Source organism: Apostichopus japonicus, chromosome 17 (assembly GCF_037975245.1).
Source record: "Apostichopus japonicus isolate 1M-3 chromosome 17, ASM3797524v1, whole genome shotgun sequence".
NCBI classification, from domain to species: Eukaryota; Metazoa; Echinodermata; class Holothuroidea; order Aspidochirotida; family Stichopodidae; genus Apostichopus; species Apostichopus japonicus.
In genome coordinates, this window is record NC_092577.1 from 32003101 (window position 1) to 32026143 (window position 23043).

Sequence of the window (23043 nt, forward strand, 5' to 3'; positions counted from 1 at the left end):
CATGTTAGTTATTGCGCAACTTGTTGTTCTGCCACTGTCCAATCATGTTTCAGGTTAGTCCAGTACAAGCCGACGAACGAATGGTATACACATTTCTATTGGCTTTTAAAGAAGTATCAAAATGGCGGCCTCCATAGCAATGGGCAGACCCTTCAGTTGGTTGAGACTGTTTTCCTTCAAGCGTAACAATGGATTACTTATGACACAGTTCCAAGTATCCAATACAAGGAGTAAATCAGAAGATTCTGTGAGCAATACAACTGATGGAAAGGAACCTGCCGTTACAGAGAATTCGCATGTCAATGACAAAGTTGAACTTACCGGCTTTGCGAAAGCTTTCGCAAAACAGGTCCAAGCAATGGAAGATACAGCAACTGACAGTGGTCATGCTGAAATATCGTTTGCAACGTTGTTAAGGAACTCACCACATATTCATTTGGGAAACCCCAGAGGACAAACAGTTATCGGGAAAATCTTTCACATAGTTGGAGATGACTTGTATGTTGATTTCGGTGGAAAATTCCATTGCGTTTGTAGACGTCCCCAAGAAAATGGAGAGTAAGCGCAATATGTCCTAAAATGTCAGCTTAATTTGTACTGTAGCCTAGGCCTAGGCCTAAACTAAACTTTAAAGTGCTGTTCCACTACCTCTCCCAATAAACCTGTAACAACTGACTTATTTGATAAGTGAAAGTGAACAAAGCTAGACAGTTCTGAACAGAGGTCCAATATTATGGACTTGACATATTTTATCACATGGAATAATGTATTTGCTGTCATTTAGGCTACTGTTTGGGGTGCACTGATGGCATCGATGCAAGGGCCTAATCAGCTGCTCATGTAATATAATAGTGACAATATAGCAATGTAAACAGACATTCAGGATCAATCTTAATCCTTGGAAAGCAAAAGGAAAGTTGCACTTTCCCCTAGGAAAATTGAAGGGGGTTTGGTGGGAGGGGGGAGTCTCGGTCACAGAAAGTTGTGCAGGACTTCTCATTCATGACATAACTTGACTCCAAAGTTTGGTTAAATACCCTTTGAACCCTATTGAATTTAGTCTGGCATATGTTTTGGTAGTCTGGCTATGTGTTTCAAACAGTAGATTACCAAAGATTGTGTGCACCTATGGCAATATCCTGGAAATTTTACTCCTCTTGTATCTAGTTGCATTTACACAATGTTACATCCAAGCCCTATAAATTTGAGAGGATTTGATGAAATTTTATTGCTTCTGCCTTCACACTAACCTCAACTTGTTATTTCGTTTTCCCCATCAGAAAGTACCTTCGTGGAACCAAAGTCAGACTAAGATTGAAAGATCTTGAATTAACAGACCACTTTATCGGAGCAACCAGAGATATTAGCTTATTGGAGGCAGACGCAGATCTTTTGGGGCTTGCACAGAAACTATAATTAATGTATGATGTTACCATTACTCCTGGTCATTTTTGGGAACAAATCTTCCATCAATGTGGGGTGGAGTGTTAGCTCAGTGACTAATGCTAGTGCCTTTCAATCATAAGGTCCCGGTTCGAGTCACTCCCAGATTAATGTATGTCGTCCAGTTACAGAGTTGTTGACAATTAACAAATCATGGACGTTAAATATGAATGTAAGAGACTGACTTCGGTCAGCTTGCGGCTTTGATAAGCCAATGAGGCTTCTTCGCGAGTTCCTGCTTGCAGGAGGATCTAAAAATACATATAATACATCCATGCATACAATGTAAAGCTAGTGAACATGCAGCAATTTATTCTCAGACTTATTCAAAAATTGAGTTATACAACAACAAAAATTAAGATTTCAGCTGATCCTAAATTATGTAACATAATTGTCTCACCAATTTGTACCAGATATGGTGGACGCTCGCAGATGACTGTTTCGAAATCCAGGATGTCAACGATATGTCGTCTATACCAACCAAGCCACATGAGTTATGAATAGCTGTGTTGGATCAGCATTGTATACGCTGATGTGAATTTCAATGCCTTTCTTTTCATGGTTTTTCCTGTTTGCTTATATAAATTAATTGCTAGATAACTTAGGCTTAGGTTTAAAGGCTTTTTTGAAATGATTGGTAGAATACAGGTTTGTCCTGTTGCCAGGGCACCATGTCAGGGGCATGAAAATTGTCCTCTTTCAGAGAGGGTAGCGGTTTATTCTCTCCTGATTCAGAGGTTGTGTTTTGCTTGAGATAACCCTTTGCATATTTTGTCACATCCTAGCCATTTTCTGTGTCTTTATAGACTGGCCACATACACAAAAGTTGGACTAGGATTTAATAATTAATTGAAATTCGAAAGTTCTGGACTCAGGAGGAAGACTTCTTGTAGAAATTTTGCAAGCTCTTAAGGGTGGTCAGGTTGGGAAGGGAAGAGAAGGGCAGAGGTTGAGAGTAAAGATTTATTTTCTCACTCCACAATAATGTTGTGGGTATCTTTCAATAATTCCTATTGTTGTTCATAAGCTGCGAAAGTTTCATAAATCACTCTGCTACAAAGTGGAAGCTCTTTGTTTCTGTGCTTTTGTTGTTTTTCTGGGGTTTCTTAGATACTGTTTAGCTGTATTGATCAATGTTATAATAGCAAATAAATCAAGGAAAACTTTAAATCAATTACTCATTAATTTGTACCCATACATCCATTTTAGCCTAAGATATTACTTCCCCCTTTCCCCAACAAGAAGATTGCTGGGTATGTAATCTACTTATGTCTGCAGAACGAGTTCCATTTAATCTAGACATACCGTTTGAAGCACTGTCCTATTGACCCTTTGTGGAAATGAGAACACTGAAGTCAATCAGTGTTTCATCCAAACAGTGTAGAAATTTAAACCAATAATGGCCTATGGTCAAAACGTATCCATCTCCGTTTACAATCATGAACAATCCTTCGCTGAGATTTGCTTGACCTGAAGTGACCCTCTGTAATGACTTCGAATAATTTGAACGGATTTTGAAGGGTCCAAGACTATTTTCTCTTTCAAAATCTGTTTCATGATTGCACAGTACATTTTCCATTGTTGATTTACTTAACATAAATTGGGAAGTTTAGAAGTTGTTGCACTTTTTGGACTCTTAAGTCTTTTAATCATTAACTTGTGGCCGATGCTTATAAAGAGCATAAACCGTATGACCATTTCGCTTTGACTAATGACTTGTGGTTTCAACTTTTGTTCCTGCACCTCTCCTTCCCTTTACAACGTTCGTGCTACGACAACGTCTCAATTATATTTGACGTTGAAGTCGCAGTACAAAGTTCAGCAGCTGCGATTTGAAACAAAGAAGTTATAATTTCCAAGTGGTTTCTACTGTATTAATACTACGAAATACATTTAAGATGGAAAATGCCACAAGAAAAAAAAGGGGGGGTGGTAGGTACAAGTTGTACTCGAAAAGTGAGACATAATTTTGTACGACATTTGTAACAATGACACCGCGTGACCTAGTATGTAAACAAATCATCCGTGAGAACACTTGTCAAAGCGTCTCGCGTGCCAGATAAGCGAGTGGCGCTCACTTTTCCATGAAACCAAGAAGGTCCGTCTATCATAATCGTTTACACTCATCCATGCGTTTGTAACGGGTAGCGAAGTTTGAAACAAATAATTAAGAATGAAAGAGTTGACTCAATTATTGGCAGAGCTATTTCAAAATAGCCCTATGTATAAAGTTTTGGAAACGGGGGAGAGTGCAAAGTCAAGGTTTTATCCAAACACTGGCGTTTATAATACACTGTTAAGTATAAGTATTCATCAGAGCGGTTGTCCTTTACTGGCAGTTAACATTGATTAAGCGTGACTCCGGATGCGCATAAAGAAGTCGCATGTAAAGCCGTATACCGTGACAGGCACTACTGAACTCTCACATGAGTGCAGGGGTTGTATTTTGGTTATTCCGTGCCCTATGGGATACCAGAAAAGAGTCGAAGATCATGCAGTGCCATGGGCGGCGATCCTGGGGGGGATGGGGGGGATATATCCCCCCCATGAAAATGGGTGGAGGGGATGTAATACACCATATCCCCCCCACCAAATGCCAGGAATAAGAATATTTTCATGCCTTCATTTATGCATCATCGCGAATGTACGGCTCTTTTTAGCTTCATTTCTCGCCTATACCATAAACGCAGTGCGATCTTTTCAAATAAACCGTCTTTATAAAGCAAGAATAGTTGACTGTAGGCTTCATTGGCCCTATAACAACAAAATGTATTATTGCGCCCACGGTATTGATATAGTACATATATGCACCCTCATAGTATTCATATAGGCCCTATAGTAGGCCTACACACGTACATGTTCCCTCGAACAGCTGAGAATCTCATGTTACCAGGGTAATGCTTAATTAGGGGCGTCGGAGCGGTTCGCCGGACCAATATTCACGGCGCAAAAAAAAAAAGGAGAAAAAAGTAGCACTAAGAAGAAAAAAAGGCAAAAAATAAAGAACCAAAATGAAAACATACTTCAAAATGTGTTTCAGAAGATTAATCGGGTACAAAAACAGACAAGGGAGAATGCACAGAAGAAAAGCTCGGGAAGTGCCATTTCCTGCAATCTGGGAGGCATTTTTTCAAAAATTTCTCCATTACGCTACGCGCCAACCAATGGTGGCGCGTAGCGTAGTTTGACCTTCCAAACGTCCCCCACCCCCCCCCCCCCGATAATTATGGTAGATGGCCACACTCTGATCTTCCGTACCAATCCCAAATAGCTTCCGACGCCCCTGTTAATACACGTACGTTTCACCTGGATGCCCTAGCAATCGGTACCTAGGAATGTAACTATGTGTAATTGTGTATTGCATGTGTATAGGCCTATAATAGCCTGCATGAGGCCATTTTCTTCATCGAATAATATAAAGAGCTCTCGAACATTCTAACGTAGCGCCTGAAACAAGATTGACAGGGCCAATTTTCCCAAAATAACACCCGAAATTTAAAAAAAAGTATTTTGGATCCTGCTTATGAGATATTTCGGACATGAAATCCCTATTTTAAAGTTGGGTATATGCCGCTTGGAAACCTCGGCAAGTGCCGTTTCCGGCCATCTAGAGGGTTTGTAAATCCCAAAATTTTCTTGTACGCTTCGCGCCAACTCATGGTGGCGCTACGCTTAGATAGTCAACAAGGTCATATCCCCCCCACTCGGAAGTACGGATCGCCGCCCATGTGCAGTGCCGTAGTCAGACGGAGGCTCAAGGGACATGTCTCCCCCCCCCCACCCGTGCACTACTATGTCCTCACCCACCCCATGTGTTCCACCACCATGTGGACAAAAACTTGACAAGTTACAAGACACAAATATTGTTCCCCTCCTTTAATTTTTGGTACCCCTCGCCCAATTCAGAATTCCTGGCTACAGGCCAGTGGATATGTCCACCATGTTGTGTCATTTCCATATCGCATTTTGTTTTTCTATCATTGATTAAGTTGATATTTGCGTTTCAATGTAGATTACATATGCTTAATTTGACAACAGATAATAAAAGTATGGCCTGTGTCTTGTAGCTGATATATATCGCAGTATGAGAGTAATTTATATATATAAATCTGAGCTTGTCAGACGTTCATTGATCGAGCTTGATACCTTGCTTACATAGCAGAATTTTTTTGTCGTTGGTCTACTTTATTTGGACGAGGAAAATTTCACAATAGTCTATAATCTTATAAATGGACTACACAACAACAAGGGTTTGCTAATCTTCAATATAGGGCCAATGTAAGATTGAAAAATATATAAAGTGTCTGATGTAATGTCAGTGTATGTTAGTGTATGTTGCTAAGGTAGATTCTAGTGACGTCATCACAATTGGACAGTGATTAGGCTATGTATTAGTCTTGCATCTTTGACAAACGAAAAAAAGAACAATAAATATGATTTACATGCATGCATGACGTCACAATTTTTTTCGCAATTTACTTATATCCAATGAATAAAATGTAAAAATTTTATACCTCAGCAACTGAGAAAGTTATAAAAATGAGGTATTTTAACATTACTTTTCTTTTTATATTTATATACCACTGACATACATTGTATTTGTGAATCTATTGGTTGTCTCTCGTCCAAATTTGATCTGAAGTTATAAAGTAGCAAAGGAACTTGCTACATCGTCAAATTGGTGGCGTACGTTATAACATTACCCACCATAAGTTCAATCAATGCTGATACTTTACCGATGCATCCTCAACACCAAATTGTGAAATGCCCCTTTCCTCTCACGTGATCAATTTCATCCTCTCTTTATAGAGTCGAGGCATATCATAGTTTATAAAACTGCATTTTCTTTATCTTTTCTTTTTTGTCGTATTAAAGAAAAGTGATTCGAAAGTTTTCAAACATACCGAAATCGGGTTCTTTCTTTGTCCCTCTTCGATGTTACTTCAGGGCGTGTACTATATATAATAATCCACTCACTAATAATATGGCTATCGACTGGCACCCAGTGTGTTCATTTAAAATGTTTTATACACAGTACAGTGAACTTCATGTTTGGAAAAGAAACCTGCATAGGCCAATATGACAGATCGCCAAACAAAACAACACAGACCATAAAATGAAGGGCTACAAAATATACTCTCTCATTTTCTTTTCTTTTCTTTTTCTTAAAAATTTCTTGAAAATGATTGCAATGCCTAAATCTAAGTTCAGTTCTTTCTTTCTTTTATCGGTATAATAATGTGCGCTTGAGCACGCATGCAATCCTGGATATATAGACGAGATATACGGTTTAGACGCCCACGCATGTTTTTATTATGACCAAGAAATACATTTGTGACTTTTAATGAAGGGTCTTATAGGTACATTTCATTGATATGAAAACTATAGTATTCAAATAAAAACACAGGTGATACCCTCCTGGCTATTGGTCAATTTTAATCTGGGGGTCGCAGAAGACTCATTTAGTCAATTTATATTATAGCCACTTTTGTATATGTATATATTCACCGTATAGGATATATGACACAAAAGGTTATAGATTTATTCAAAGTTGACTATAGAAGCGATGTTCTTGTGCCCCAACGTCCTTATTATATCCGACCGTTAAGTTTAAAGGAGAATAACAAGAAACACCTCTGATCGCTATCAATAAGTTATGTTATAGAGACATTTATGATGATCATCTCCTTCAAAACAGTTTAGAAAAGTTTTCGGTCCGTATGGGGAGAGATATCATGTTTTGAGTGGTCCTTCATTCGCTAGAATGAAGACTCGAGGAAGACTGAAATGTGACGTCACAGTGTCGCTATATATATACTACTAGTGCTGAAATGTAACGCTATATCATAGAAATATATGAGTGTATATAGTTGTGTTATAAAATAATTTTTATTCGCCTTAAAGCGTCCGTCCGGCGACGAATATTTAACCTGCCCGATGATGTCTTGTTTGTTCCTTCTACACGAGACAAAAATATTCTCAACAACTAATACTGTTTCATTATTTTATGCCAAAAAACGAAACAAAAAGAAGAAAGCATTAAGGTAACGGGATAGCCCTACAATAAAGTATGGTATTCCAATGATCCTTTGAACTTCATATAGTGAATGTGTTGTTTTGCTTGTAATGAATAATTCATGATGTTTTTTTATGCGAATTGTGTTTAGTTATAGCTGAAGCAACTCACTGACAAATTTAGAGTGAAAACATCTGAGAGAAAAGGTAAAGGCGGATATATATATATATATATATATATATATATATATATATATATATATATATATATGTATATATATATATGTATATATATATATATATACATATATATATATATATATATATGTAGGCCTATACGTACATATATATATACATACACGCATACACACGCACACACGCATACACGCGTACATAGGCCTACATACATACATACATAAGTACATACATACATACATACATACATACATACATACATACATACATACATACATACATACATACATACATACACACACACACACACACACACACACATACATACATACATACATACATACATACATACATACATACATACATACATACATACATACATACATACATACATACATACATACATACATACATACATACATACATACATACATACATACATACATACATACATACATACATACATACATACATACATACATACATACATACATACATACATACATACATACATACATACATACATACATACATACATACATACATACATACATACATACATACATACATACATACATACATACATACATACATACATACATACATACATACATACATACATACATACATACATACATACATACATACATACATACATACATACATACATACATACATACATACATACATACATACATACATACAGATATGTATGACACACCATTGCATGCATGGTCCGTCGAAAAGTCGCGACATAAATAAAGTACTATTATTATAACTTGCACCTGCGGATTCACCTACAACTTAGGCCACTTGGCGACAAACAATGGCGTTAGGCGGATTAACTACAATACACTGATTTCAAAAGATTTATCAATGGAAGATTTCTCGCGTGGCCTCCAGAAAGGCCGTACATTGCTAAGTAAGGGGTGTCACATAATAACATCGCTTTTATCGTATAGCGTCCCTGCGGAATAGAAGTCTCTGCCCCCTTTTGGAAAGCGATGTTCAAAAGCCTTAATGAGAATAGAATGGCACACGACCCAAGGCGACCAATCTCCATTCAAAAGACTATTTTAAAGGCCACCTGCGTGCGTACGGCTTCTGCCGATCCACATAACTACTGCACTTGCCTTTATTCTCAATAAGAAAAAAAAAAGCGAGACCCGAATTCGAAATGACAAATCGTCTATAGTTTCTGTTGTTTCTGCTACTTCTTCTTTTTGTATATAAATAAATAGTGACAATATCTATTAAAGTTTTTTTTAAAGAATATAAATAAATCTCATATGGGTTATTAATAGCCACCATGCATGTATATGGGGCTTGAATTGTAACTTTTCATTCGGATATAACCGATCACTAGTTTCCGCACGCTTTAGGCACGACCACAACAGTGTGTGATATAATCATATATTTATACCTATAGTTATCCCAATCGCCTCGGTAGAGATGTTCATTGAGATCATGCATGCATGGTTGTACATTTGGTTGGACAATTCTGAACAATTCAAGGATACATATCCACATATTATTATGGGATACCTCTCGATCATACAACCAATTATAACTTTCTCTTATGTCATTAGTATGTTATTAACTTGTGTCCCACAAATTATTATTTATTTGTGTTTTTATACATTTTCATTCGCAAAGTATACATCATCACATAGTACTTGGAGCGATTTGAGTGGAATAAATGGTTAAAAAAAATTCTGGTTTTCAGGTACCCTTATCTTCCCCTAAGCTTCCCCTAAGCAGTCCACGTGATTCCCAATGGCGTAGTTAGAGTTTAAGGGCTAGGGATCACGAGTCAGAGTTGCTCCCCTTCAGCCTTTCTAAACTGAACTTTGACGCCATGCCACAAAAATGTTCTAACATGAGACAACAAACATCATATCTCATAGATATGATATGTTGGGCTGTTATGATTCGTTGGTTCAATATTTTGAAACCAACTATTGGGAAGCCCTCGGGAATTGGGGTCCAGGTTCAATGAACTGTCCATTGCTATATGCCTCTGCTTATTCCTATAAAGACTTTTTCGCAACTGCATGACTATATACTTTCGAATCAACTGTTCCGATAGCATATCATTTTAGACTTTACATAAGACTCGATCAGGGTTGAAACTTTTTTTTTATCCATGAACTGCTGAAAAACCTTGCCAACTTAGTACAGCTATTCGGACAAGAATGGTTTAAAATAGATTAATTCTCATGTCACAGTGAGGTAAGGGTGGTACCGTAGTAAAAAAAAAATGCTTGCTGAAGTTTTCGCATGAGTAACCATTACTGGATATTCTAGCATGTTCAAGAAGGAAGTGGAGGTTGGGAGGACATCTTTGATGTTTTTTTTTTGCAAGAATCAGGTGGAATTACATTATAGATGGATGATCAGTATGACACTGTCGAAGTGGCATGTTACAAAGGACAGGGTGATAATAATCCCAAACTATTTACATTTGTTGGCCTATACTAAATGAATAGAACACCAGCTTTAATGGTTTCTCATTTTTTTTTCTAAGCCCTCTCCCACATTTTTCCGTGTTCTATGTACCTTCTCCCACCTCCACTCCTACGCCCCCCTCCCCTTCCCCACACACACACCCCATGCTTGTGACATTGCAGTATATAGTAGTACGGAACACTACATATATATCAGGAGGATATACGCAGTACAATAATTCTTCGACCTAATCATATACCGTTCGTATAGGATATTTATATATAGCCTGTGGTCTTCCATTTCTTCTTGAAACAAACCGGCAGACTCTAGCAGATCTGCGTGCGTCTACTGTTCGAAAATCCCCACAAAAAAAAGAACCGGGAAAATCATATCCAACTGACACCTTAATCATATTGGGAAGTGCTACATTGTGATCATCCGCATGCACGGCCTATAAGTTTATAAGCTAACCTTATGATACACACTGACTGAACCAGCAGCGCAAGTCACAACTCAATCACACCGTGAGGCGTGACGTATAGGCAGTATAATATACTAAAACTGATTAATGAAATTTCAACAGGTTCTCTTTAACTGCAAGGACGACACCTTAACTATCAAGACCTATACGCGACATGTTGTGCCATATGAGCCTCAGCATCCCCTCTGGCGTACCAGTAGATAATTGAAAGAAAGAACGGCCGCGAGATGAATCTCGCCACGCGACTGTCGTTCGCGAGGAGCGTGTATACCTCGGTTTATCCCCGGAGCTCTTCGGTTTATCTTTGCCATTTCTCCCCCCTCTCGGCAGGTGCGCACCTTGGCGCTTCATGGGATATGCATGCCGGGTTTTACTGTGCAAACATTACATTCTTGTCCCGAAATTATTCATTTTTGTAAGGTGCAAGCAAGGCTCTCTCTAGGCCTATACAGTTTGCTCTAAGGTTTACGGTGCCATTAGACTAGAGACGAATGGGTTGCACCCTGGTGAATAGAAAGTAACATGAGGAGGGAAGAGCTTTACTCGAAGGAGAACTTTTTTGAGGGGGTTATGTTATGTTTATAAAACCACATTTAGAAGCAGGTGCAACACACACACGCACACATGTTGGAACTAGACACATAATCAAGGTCTATTTACTCTACAAACCATTTCAGAAGTTGCGAAGATTGGTGCTAGAGAGCGGAAAGAAAAAAAATGAAGACCGCTTGAAAGGAGAAACAAGGAATTAGGCCTGAAACACAGATTGCGAGGCGTCGTTTGGACTAGGATTGGGAAAATAAATCATTTGTTAAATATTATTGATATTTTCTGAGAGGGATTCATTTGCACTTGAGTGAAAGAATATTTATAGAGCGTTTGCATATATTGGTTCGAACAGTATGTTGCTTTGACCTAGAGGTAAAATGAGTGGTAAAGACAAAGGGAAAAAAGGAATTGTGGGGAAACTTGCATGAGCTAGGGCTCGAATATAGATGGATTATTATTGTTGTTATTATTTTTATTATTATTATTATTATTATTTTTATTATTATTATTATTATTATTATTATTATTATTATTATTATTATTATTATTATTATTATTATTGTTTTTATTATTATTGTTTTTATTATTATTGTTTTTATTATTATTATTATTATTATTATTATTATTGTTGTTGTTGTTGTTGTTATTATTAGTATTGTTGTTGTTATTGTTATTATTATTTTTGTTGTTATTATTATTATTGTGGTTGTTTTCATAATTATTATTTTTATTATTGTTCTTGTTCTTATCATTATTATTAGTATTTATTATTAGTGTTGTTGTTGTTATTGTTATTATTATTGTTCTTGTTATTATTGTGGTTGTTTTCATAATTATTATTATTATTGTTCTTGTTGTTATCATTATTATTAGTATTATTATTGTTGTTATTGTTATCATTATTGTTGTTGTTATTATTATTGTTGTTATTACTATTTTTATTATTATTATTGTTATTCCATCGTCAACCACTAGATCAGACAATTACATCACAATACAATTAATGTTATATCTATGTAATTGATAAAATGAAACTAATCTAATGGATGAAATTTCAATCCAAATGTTTGATTTAGTATTAACCACTCTAATTTGGATTTACTGTATCTTCTGATTTTGGATTATCTGTCAAATACTTTTGATTGAATTTGCACTCCCGTAGACTGAAAAAGACGTATTATTAATGTCAGACTGAGCTTGAAAATAATTCATTTAAATTTCCTCAATTGATTAAATGAAACTTACAATTGATGAGATTTGAGTCCGAATGTTGATATCAACAATATTCCTATCAAATATTTATACAGAAGATCATGTTGGTTTAATATTCACTCATGTAGACTGAAAAGTTGTATCCGTTATTAACGTCAGAAAATTTGCCACAATATATCCAAATTTAGGATTGAACATTTTAACGTATTAATCTCTTTAAGTTTATTTAAAGATGGGGATAAAAGGGGGGGGGGTGAAACATTGGGACCAGTATATAATTGACATGTTTAGCTTTGTTTAAACTTATAACCTTTAATGATCGCATGTGACAGGGTTTAATTGGATAACTTAAACAATTGTTTGGTTAAGTTTGAAAGAAAAATAGTCGAACTAAAGAAAATATAGTCTTTTAAAATGATTTCATTCTCGAAGTATACTATTTTTTAAACTGTCACTTAATCAATATCACCATCTGCGATTCTTTACCCAACAACAAAGAGATTTGTGGACGAAAAACCACCATATCATTTTTTATTATTATGATTATTATATGTCATTGTTCGAGCAGTCCATATGCCCCATTAAACAGTTTACCTCACTCGGTTTTTAACCAAAGTCATAAACACTTTCCAAGTGTTTATTTTTGAAGTATTCAAGTTTAAGGACCAGTATAATTTATATCAATTATACAAAAGCTTTGGGACCTATAAATGTCATTTAAATCCCCGAAAATCTTTCATGTCATGACAAAAGCATTTCACATGAGTTTTTTTTTAAATGCGCAAGAAAGTTCTGGTTTAATTACGCATAGTTTGCTTCGTGGGAACGTTATTGTTCAGTGCGTAACAAACAGACGTCATGGCGGGGGGGGGGGGGGTGGTAGGGGTGGGGGCTGGGTTGTAACAAAAGGATGTCATGGCGGGGTATGGCAGGTGGAGGGACTGGGTTGTAACAAACGGATGCCATGGCGGGGGATGGCAGCTGAGGGGAGGGGCTGGGTTGGGAAACGCCTCCACTTTTTACTTCGGAAAATTGCTTCAAACCCCACAACAACCACGGTCTTTTAGCTAAGGACAATTGTAGCATTAAGGTCTCATTCTACTAGGGGAACCGTGATTCACACATGACGATGATCACACAGTCACAGTCTAGATGCAAGGGGACTGGGGTTAAGAGTAATCAATCGTTTGGTTGTTATCGTAACACTAAGTTGTTTAGTAATTGTGGTTACCAACTTTCTACTCTATACATATTATTTATCATACTGAACTTAAAAGGGATTGGGGATCCGATATGGATGAGGGGGAAAGGGGAGGGGTGGGGTCGGGGGGGTTGCCGCAACTGGAAGAATTACAGTTGCATTCGGTCACATGATAAAATTATGCATTTGGCCAACAACACGAAGGTATCACGAAGTTTGGCTATACATTGTACAAGATCAACGTAAGGATCAGGGATGATGTACTATGCATGCATCTGCAATGATCGACAATAGGTGATAGCAATTAAAGCTATCAGGTGCGTTGATCCCTTTCAAGGTTGGAGGGGAACATTTATATATATATTTTTATATTCATATATTTTATATATATATATATATATGTGTGTGTGTGTGTGTATATGTTTATGTACAATTGACTGTACCTTCTCCATCCTCCCCCATACGTCCCCCACATATACGCCCCCCCCCCCCGTTAAATTTCTTGAATGCGATCAAGTATTTATATCGTAATAACAATAATGTAACTTTGTCGGCGGCTGCGCAATGTGTGTTACGTTTGAATACGATGTTCGCGAATGTCATTATCTCCAAGTATTTTCATATTCATTTAACATTCATGTGCTGCTTCAAATAATTTTAACCGAATAATTTGAAGGGAAAATATCATATCTATTGCAATTGTTAGCATGGCAACATCAGATTTTCGCCTCCTGTTTTAAAAGTTGGGGTGGGATGGGGCTGGGCTGACCACTCTGCCCCTATCAGATCGATGCCCTTGACAGTAATGGGGGGAGGGGGAAGGGAGGGGTAAATGCTTCATAAGACTTTCAAGCAGGGAATACCATGAAAGAAGCGCAGTGTACATCACATATAGTGGATGCTCCTTTTCAAAAAAATGTTATTGAAATATTTTGTGGGTGTTGCTTTCGACACTCTTGCTCGGAAAGAGATACTACAGCGTTTTGTATTATATATTACTCAATACATGTTACGGGAAAAAATATGAAAAATTGCATACAATTTATACCCAGCTCCAAGTTCATATATAGTGATCCCCATATATTGATTGAACAATAAATCAATCAATGTCTTATACACACAATCAGACTCGACCTCCTTAAAATTTTAATTACAATGTTAACGGTAGCTTAGACTAAGGGCGATGGGGGGGGGGGGGGTGGAGGCGGAGTATAGCTTAGCTTGTTATGGTTGTTAATAGTACCATTCCACTAGCAATGTAAACAAAAGTGGCAATAGAATTTTCCCCGTCAAAACGACACTGTACAAGTTTTATACAAAGAGCGAGACATCTTTTCTTTTTGTTCTCGAATGCGCTTACGTTTCGGGAATTGTTTAAATAAAAAATTAAGGTTTATAACTCAAGCTGGTGTATATAGGTCTCGGATTGTTTTTTCTTACCCACAAAGAGATGAAGACATAAGTTAAACAGAGTAGTTTCTTTTCCTTTCTCTTCTCTTCTAGAGAATAAAAATAAAAAATATATAAAAAAAACCTGCTAATAATTTATGGGACCCAAACACGTAAACCACGAGATTTCTTCATGGTTAAGAGTTGACATATATACGTATAGAAGAACAGAGGGTGGATCGAACCCGCACAGCCTAACTTCATTGTATCGAACACGGTTAACTAATTAATAACGACGCCCGCTAGTAATTTATTACTTTAACATTGACTACACAGGCATACTGGTGAAACTATTCGTAAATTCCTATTTTATTATTTGCGAGATATTGCTAGTTTGAAGTTTCACACTTATGTATATACCGGGGGAAAAAAAGTTGAACTTGAAGCAAACATACAGGCACGATGTCACAATAATTGTACACTTACTCAAATTAAATTGTTGACTCCTTTTACGGACATAGCAGATTTATTGCAGAAAATTGTGAAAATCTTAATTTATATATAAAAAAAGAGTTATGTTTAACAATCGACGGAAAGATGTACAAATTACACAACTTTCTTCAAAGTAGACACATTATGGACCGACTCCCCCCCCCTCCACCTCTACCTCCCTCCCGTCACACTCCACCTCCCTTACCCCCCTCCCCCCTCCTCTCGTTTCCTACCCTCGTGGGTAGCCAATATGTTTGCACAGTCTATTATAGCATTGCACAGAAACATGTATAATTACCCTACTTTTAGTTTTGTTAGTTGTACTGTATCCTAACCCAGTGCACACATTTTAACATGCAGGTGCTGTATGGTGTGCTAAAGTAGTACCCCGGCTGGTTCTTTGACAAGACAGTTTAGACGGTCCGGGAAAGAAAACCTAAATTGTGACAGTGTGTATAACTGTTGCGATGTAGGGGTGCCATTGTAACGCGTTATATTCAATGCGGAAAGAGACAAGCGAACTTTAGTCGGTCAGTCAGTCCAATTATATACACCGTATATCTGTTTACGGATTTTTTTTTAAGCTTTAAGACAGTGATTTCACCTCCGCTGAACACATTTGAATACAGGTGGTGCTTTGCAAGAAGAGGGAATGGCTATCGGTTCACCGAAAAGTTGTCGTGATAAACAGAAGCTAAAATATAAGAGAGAGAGAAGGGGGGGGGGTACAGAGAGAAAGAGAGGAATAATTGCTGCGTCTTAATTAGCAACTTGTAAATAAACAGCCAGTAAAACAAGGGCGTGGCTGATGTGTCCTTGAACTAAGCCAATGTATGAAACTGGCAGGGTCGCGTGCTACAAAATGAAGCGAATACTCTTTGTGACTGACGAAAAGGTAGCCAAATAGATTTTATGAAAGAGAAATAGAGAAACAAAGTCGACCAACGCTCCGAAAGTTTTTTACCCCTTCAACGATTACTGAATGCGATCAGTCTACTAAAATAATCTTGTATTTTATATCTTCATCCGGCGTTCATATAGCAATGAATGGAAAGGGAGTCCCGTACCGAGAAAGGCGATTGAAGAATTTTGATTCTTTTGTTAAACTATCTTAGTATCAACTTGCCACAACGGGTATTAATGATACAAAACCCCCTCGAATCGATACGCCACGAGAATGATCTTCCCCACGTGGCAAAAAAAAACTTGAAAAGCTTGAAGAGTTTCAGACATGACAAAAGAAAGCCAGTAGGTCGAATTTTTACCAGCCAAGGAGATTAGAAAGTGGCCACGCGAGTTGGATTAGAGGGAACGGAACGTGCATTCAAGTGAGCAATTTGTTAACTTGAGATTTGATCTGTTGGCTAAACGATATCCATATCAAAATTGTAACATTGCATAGAGACAATGCATGGTTGTATATAGCCTAATGCTTAGGCTCAAGAGCCTACCATTGACATTGGTCGGACAAAAGCTTAGCAGTAATGACAATGATAAATCGGGAAAGGAATGAGATATACTCAAGGTTTTTTTCGTTTTTTGTTTTGTTTTGTATTAAATCAATTAGATCGTTAATAGAACAATATGTTTCTATTATAGATGTTACCCACGATAATTGGCGTGTATCTGCGGTTACTAAATCGGACAGGAATTGATTTTGATCAACTTTTACTCTCTTAAAATGTTAGACTGAAGAATTCAGTCTTCTTTGAGACTGAAATTTTTTTCAGTGTTATACACTGAGTTTAGACTGAGAAACACTCTACTTAGACTGTATTATCAGTTACACCGTTCAGTCGCTGTTTTGGACTGACTTTATTAACCAATCAGCTAATCACATGTGGCATGTCATCTTACCATTTTCAGTCTCTGTATTCCACTGAAAAATGTATCCAATCAGAGAACAGAAATGCGCCTACGTCATCCGAAAACTTGCAAATACGCCGTACAAAAATAAGTGTGACAACGAGCGCTACAACTTGTGTACATATATACTACTATATTCTTCGCTTAGCCAGGTACTCGCTGTACTGTACGTACGCACGCCGTACACACAGCTAGGCATGAACGAGACAGACGACCGTATGTCTAAGCCAGAGTAAAGGTTATAAATTAGCAATGGCTGAGTCTTTAAGAACTTTTCTTACAAATAAAGGTTTCCACGAAGAAGTGATAACAGTGTTCGAGGGTATGTATGTATGTTTTTTGTTGTTTTCCAATTAATACAGAATAAAAGCTTGGCAGTTCGTAACGTTAGTTATTCTAGGCTTGTGCGCGAGGTAGGCCTAGCTAGGCTGTACTATAGCAAATAGGGCCTAGGCTGTTGTTATAATTGGTGGGGCCTATTAACACGATCGTCGGGCGAATAAGCACGCCGGTCCTGCATATGTACCCGATCGTCGGGCAAATCAGCCCGCCTGTCCTGCGTATGTACCCGATCGTCGGGCAAATCAGCCCGCCTGTCCTGCATATGTACCCGATCGTCGGGCGAATAAGCACGCTTGTCCTGCAGTATGTACTCGATCGTCCCAAAATGAATCTAGGCTAGGTTAACCTCATAACAAATACTTGGACATAATGCTCAAGAAATTGCAAAACACAGTACTATTATGCATAGATTGTAAGCACCCTTAATTATTTGAAAAATGTAGTGACTGCTACAGCCATTACAGCATGAAGCTATCACGGTACCAGATCGTTGGGCAAATTAGCCCGCCTGTCCTGCATATGAACCCAATCGTCGGGGGAATAAGCACGCTTGTCAGGACTGCAATATGTACTCGATCGTCCCAAATGAATCTAGGCTAGGTTAACCTCATAACAAATACTTGAACATAATAATGCTCAAGAAATTGCAAAACACAGTACTATTATGCATAGATTGTAAGCACCCTTAATTATTTGAAAAAATGTAGTGACTTCTACAGCCATTACAGCATGAAGCTAACACGATTCTGTTAAACCATTACCATTGTATTTAAATCATGTGGAAACTGGAAAAGAATTGGTATGCTTTTGTTATTTTATTAAACATATAGTGGGCCATCAGTCTTTATTATAAGATTTTACAGTAATATTACCATTCACTAATGTTATGAAATCAGTTTCTTTTACAAGCAGATAGACATATTAGTGAAATCAGTAGGCTAAAATGTAAATCATATTCCTTGTTCACTGGTTTTCTATGCTGATGTAATGGAATCAGGAGATGTCATGAACAATTTATCCTTAAAAAGAGAAATTTCTGAAAACAACTAACAACAAACCTTGCTTGGTAACCATGTACCTGCCAAAATCAACATGATAACCCATAAATGTTAGGTTGAATTTGAATCCACCTTCACATAACACATCTCACCCGCCATGGATGACATATTGCTGCCTATCGTGAATTGATATATCTCCTTTGTACAATGCCAGTCATGTTCTTGTTTCTCCATTCTCTCCTAAATATTATTCTAGTCTAGTCTCTCTACCTCTCAACATATCTTTTTTTAAGAATGTTTTGATTTATACTATATTGCTTGTCCTTTATCACATTTATTTTTATCTTCACCAAACAGGAGGGCACAGATATTGAGAGTGCAGCACAGGGCAGACAAGGACAATATTGACAGCCTTTCATCCTATCTCTTGGACCAGAATTGAACCCCAAACAATTCTTCATTGTGGCAGATAAACTGGCCATTCCAGCTGGGACAGAGGCGTAGAACAGACATTTTACATAGACTATGCTCCCCCTCTACAACACTAGTTTTGTGAGTTCCATGCTTCCATGGTGTATGGAATTTTGCAACCAACAGAAGTGAAGTCTCTCGTCCGTATCCATGCCACATCTATAAGGGCAGCCAGCATGGAGTTACTTCAAGGAGTGAATGTTACTTTTTTATTGCTCTGTAGTCCGGAACCACGTGTGTCAGCATGGAGTAGCTTTAAAAGGGTGTGAAGACTCGCGCAAAAAGAACGTCTAATGCCGGTAATCTGACCTAGTTTCGAATGAGGTGTAACAGAAGTGTTAGACACTGCCATCGATCCCAGAAAATACAAACACAGCTTGCTACCGTCGGTAATTAGACACTAGTGTACAGTCAGTACATACAGCTACGGTCAATACCCACAGCACAGTGTATAAACGATACAGCGATGAACATCTCAGGTCCAGCTAAAGATATCAAGGTATCACGTTTCATTACTGTCTGTCTTTTTTAGCGACACGAACAAACATCACTTGCAAGCAACAGAAAGTTAACTTTTTCAGATGGCTGCATGCTGTTTGGGACAAATCTTCAATGCCTTTAAGGAGTAACTAACACATACCCTAAAACGTTAAATTGATTACCCGGAGTTTACAAACAGTTTTATATGAATAGGGAGGGCTCCAGAAATAAATATTTAATTGATTTTTGGTTTTTAAAAATGTTTTTTAATGATACTGATCTAATTATGAATGTAATTAAACAAACACCTAGTTGCCAAAAAAACTTTGTATGATTTTTCGAGCATGTTATTTTAATGTTTACTTTAATGTTCCTACATTTCACTGCACTCACTATGTTGAAGGTTTATTTAATTAAGCAATTAATTAAGCTAATATTATTTATTGTGCACAATATTCCATAATTTGTTCCATGAAAAGCAAGTAACCTGATTATTATAAAGTCAGTAACTGTAGAAAATTCCATTTGAGAATATCCTTTCCTCATTATTCCCCCCCCCCATTTTTTTAAAATTTTAGTGATGTAATGAGTCAAAACTGTTTTCAATTTTTTAGTCGACTCTCGAGTGACATTTCTTTTTCAGCTAGAGGCCGACATTAAAGGATTCACATGAGATAATTTATAAAACTTTAAAATTTGATTGAAATCACAATCAAAATCACTATATATGATTACTATCAGAAAGTTAAGAAATAATTGAGGGTGGTATAATAGTCACATGTACTGTTTTTGCATACAAATTTGCTTTATATGAATGCCATATCATGAAATCGTGAATGCAGTATATAATAGTTCATGTTTATCTAATAGCCATTATGAAGTTTGTGCCATTCTGTTAACTGCTTGTAGTATGTTGTTTTGTGTGTGCTGGATAATGACTTTCAGCAATCGCCAATCTATATCATTGAAACACAAAGTATTAAATGTTCACCGCACTGATATATAGTTTGACCATTCCTAATATTTTATAAATAACCTGCTGAAAAGTTGTCATATGTTTTCCCCATTTTGAAATCATTCTAAGAAAATTGTTGCTACTATACATTAATGATTCACAACTGGAAAAAAGGCAATGTACCAGATCCATTGTACTATCGTCGTGTTTCCATCATATCCCTTTTGTAAAGGCAGGATCGTATAGTTACTATATCCTTTACAGTGGAAAATTTAAAGTTCAGTGAGATCGGGAGATGGGATCAGCTGGGTATATAACCACTCAATTTACAGCTGTGTTGTCAATGAATTCCAGGGTATTACCACCTGGTGGTGACATACAGAGAATTTAAAGTGCTTTCTGTTACAGTGGTGTTGCCAGACATTTGAATCTTGGTTGGTGATATGTCTATTTGTGAATTCCTTCTCGGGGGAGGGGTTCCCCAGGCCACCCATTGGCGACACCACTGATCTGTTCTCAGCTTACCTAATCCTTTCCAAAAAAATTAAAGAACATTTTAGATCCAGGCCAATTCAAGCAGAAATTTGACAGATTAATATTGAACTGAAAATATGTCACTGTTATGTAAAGTATCTTTATAATTTGAACGTTTGTTGCAAAGATAACATGTTTTGTTGAACATCCCTCAGAATATTGTAGTTTTGATTTCTGTTTTTTTTTAATATATTAAAAATTATATAAGAATATATAAGTGGGTTAGTGGGAATAAAATTACTGTTCGGTGGATATTGACAATTATATTTCTTGATGGAATACCATTTTTAATGTACTTTGTGTGTGACTGTCACAATGATTTTCTGGTCTTTATAGCCTAACATGATTGGATGTGAAGGTGAAGTCACTCCATGAAGTAGCACCTTTCAGTAAATTCCCCTGCATTAACAGATCATTGAATGTTGTCTTGATGACCTTAACTGCATCTTTATTGAAGAATTCCAGCACTTAGCCAACACGGAGGATCTATAGAAAAGCTTGTTCAATCCAGAATTTGCAATTTATAAAATTGACAGTATAGCTGTGATGTGTAATAATTCAGTCTAAAGGACCGACTGTTCAGTCTGATATCAGTCTTATAGACTGAAAGTATTCAATCTTATTAAGACTGGTGCTGCAATAAATCAGTCTAAACTGCTGACTGTTCAGTCTAAAGTGGTTTGATTTTCAGTCTATTAGACTGAAGAGTATTTAGTCTAATTAAGACTGACCTTCAGTCTTTACATTTCAGACTGGAATTCAGTCTAAGTAGTCTGATCCCTTATCCCATCCATCATTAGACTGAAATTTCAGTCGATTAGACTGAAATTTCAGTCTCTCATTTTAAGAGAGTAAGTAGCCAGTATCACTGTCTCCAGGGGCGTTGCCAGGGGCGAAGTCTTGTGATTGCGGGGGAGGGGGGAGTGCCCAATCATAAATTCGAACAAGAAACATAATTTCCCAACTGGGTGGATTCGTAGGTTAATGCTTACTGATAAAAATCTTCTTTACTGTATTAGTAAAGGTGTCCTATACTGTAGGTAACATTATAGTCATACCTTTACTTGCGAAATGAACACCGCGTGAACACGTACAAATCCCTCATTGAAATTCCATGTTCGAAAATTTCAGCAGCATAACACTAATGTGTTGTCAATTCTTTGTACCTTAAATATGCTATGTCGGGTACTTAGTAATATGCTAAGGTGCTAAATCGAACGCCAAATTGGCCGTATTAATTCAGACAATGTTAAACTAGTTAGTTTGTAATAATTTTAACTTTATAATACAAGGAGCTAGAAACAAGATTTCAGTTAATTGTATTGTAAGTTCGAATTCCGTCAGATTTTGTAATAATGTAAGCCCAAACTTAGAAATATTACTAATAGCCTAATATTATTGACTAAGAAATCAGCGTTATCCTATATCAAGTCAGTGTGCGACCAGCTTAAATTACTTTAAGAAATGTTGCATAGATAAAATTCTCCAACTTCCATGTTTTTCAACACTGACTTTCCAACTATTCAAGTTAAAGATACTAGCTAATAATAGGGGTGAGACACCCCACCCCCACCCCCACCCCACCCCCCTCCTGTAGCGATCATGTCGCTTAGCCTTCAGAGTTGAAGTGGACTATGCCACTAAGAGTAAATGTGCTTAATAGTTTCTTTGCTGAAACTAGTCTAACTGGAAACTTATAGCGGAATTTAATTTTTTTTTTCTGTAATGGTTTGTTTTCCTCGTTAATTAATTATAGACCACTAAAATGGGTTCCATTTTTACGTCCCAAAGTGGTATGAGCCTTTCTAATTGGGCACCGAGTTCCCTGAAGTCAGTGATTCGACAATGAACCTTCATGTGCCCAGTGCAGGCGTGTACATGACCTTTTCAAGGGAGACGGGGTGGGGGGGGGGGCAAATCTAAATCCCGACTGATGCGATTTTTTCTTTACTTATTTGGCTTTTGTTGTTCC

The 23043-nt window shown here is 37.1% G+C and overlaps 1 protein-coding gene and 1 long non-coding RNA gene across 2 annotated transcripts; both read left to right on the forward strand.

Annotated features, from left to right (window-relative positions):
• Positions 1 to 104: 104 nt before the first annotated feature.
• Positions 105 to 2559, forward strand: LOC139984651 (small ribosomal subunit protein bS1m-like). The gene is made up of 2 exons (XM_071998635.1): positions 105 to 558; positions 1281 to 2559. Exons 1-2 carry the CDS (start codon positions 122 to 124, stop codon positions 1414 to 1416), a joined length of 573 nt encoding a protein of 190 aa, XP_071854736.1. The 5' UTR covers positions 105 to 121; the 3' UTR covers positions 1417 to 2559.
• Positions 2560 to 17088: 14529 nt separating this feature from the next.
• On the forward strand, positions 17089 to 21350 carry LOC139984791 (uncharacterized). Its single transcript, XR_011799195.1, has 2 exons — positions 17089 to 17613; positions 18989 to 21350. It is a non-coding gene; the product is annotated as an uncharacterized lncRNA (long non-coding RNA).
• The last annotated feature ends 1693 nt before the right edge of the window (positions 21351 to 23043 follow it).

What these genes read in the sequence shown, in the direction of transcription:
- LOC139984651 (XM_071998635.1), top strand. Translation starts at nt 122, where the DNA reads ATGGCGGCCTCCATAGCAATGGGCAGACCCTTCAGTTGGTTGAGACTG. An exon ending in CGTCCCCAAGAAAATGGAGA is followed by an intron (nt 559 to 1,280) that starts GTAAGCGCAATA and finishes TTTCCCCATCAG; the next exon opens with AAAGTACCTTCGTGGAACCA.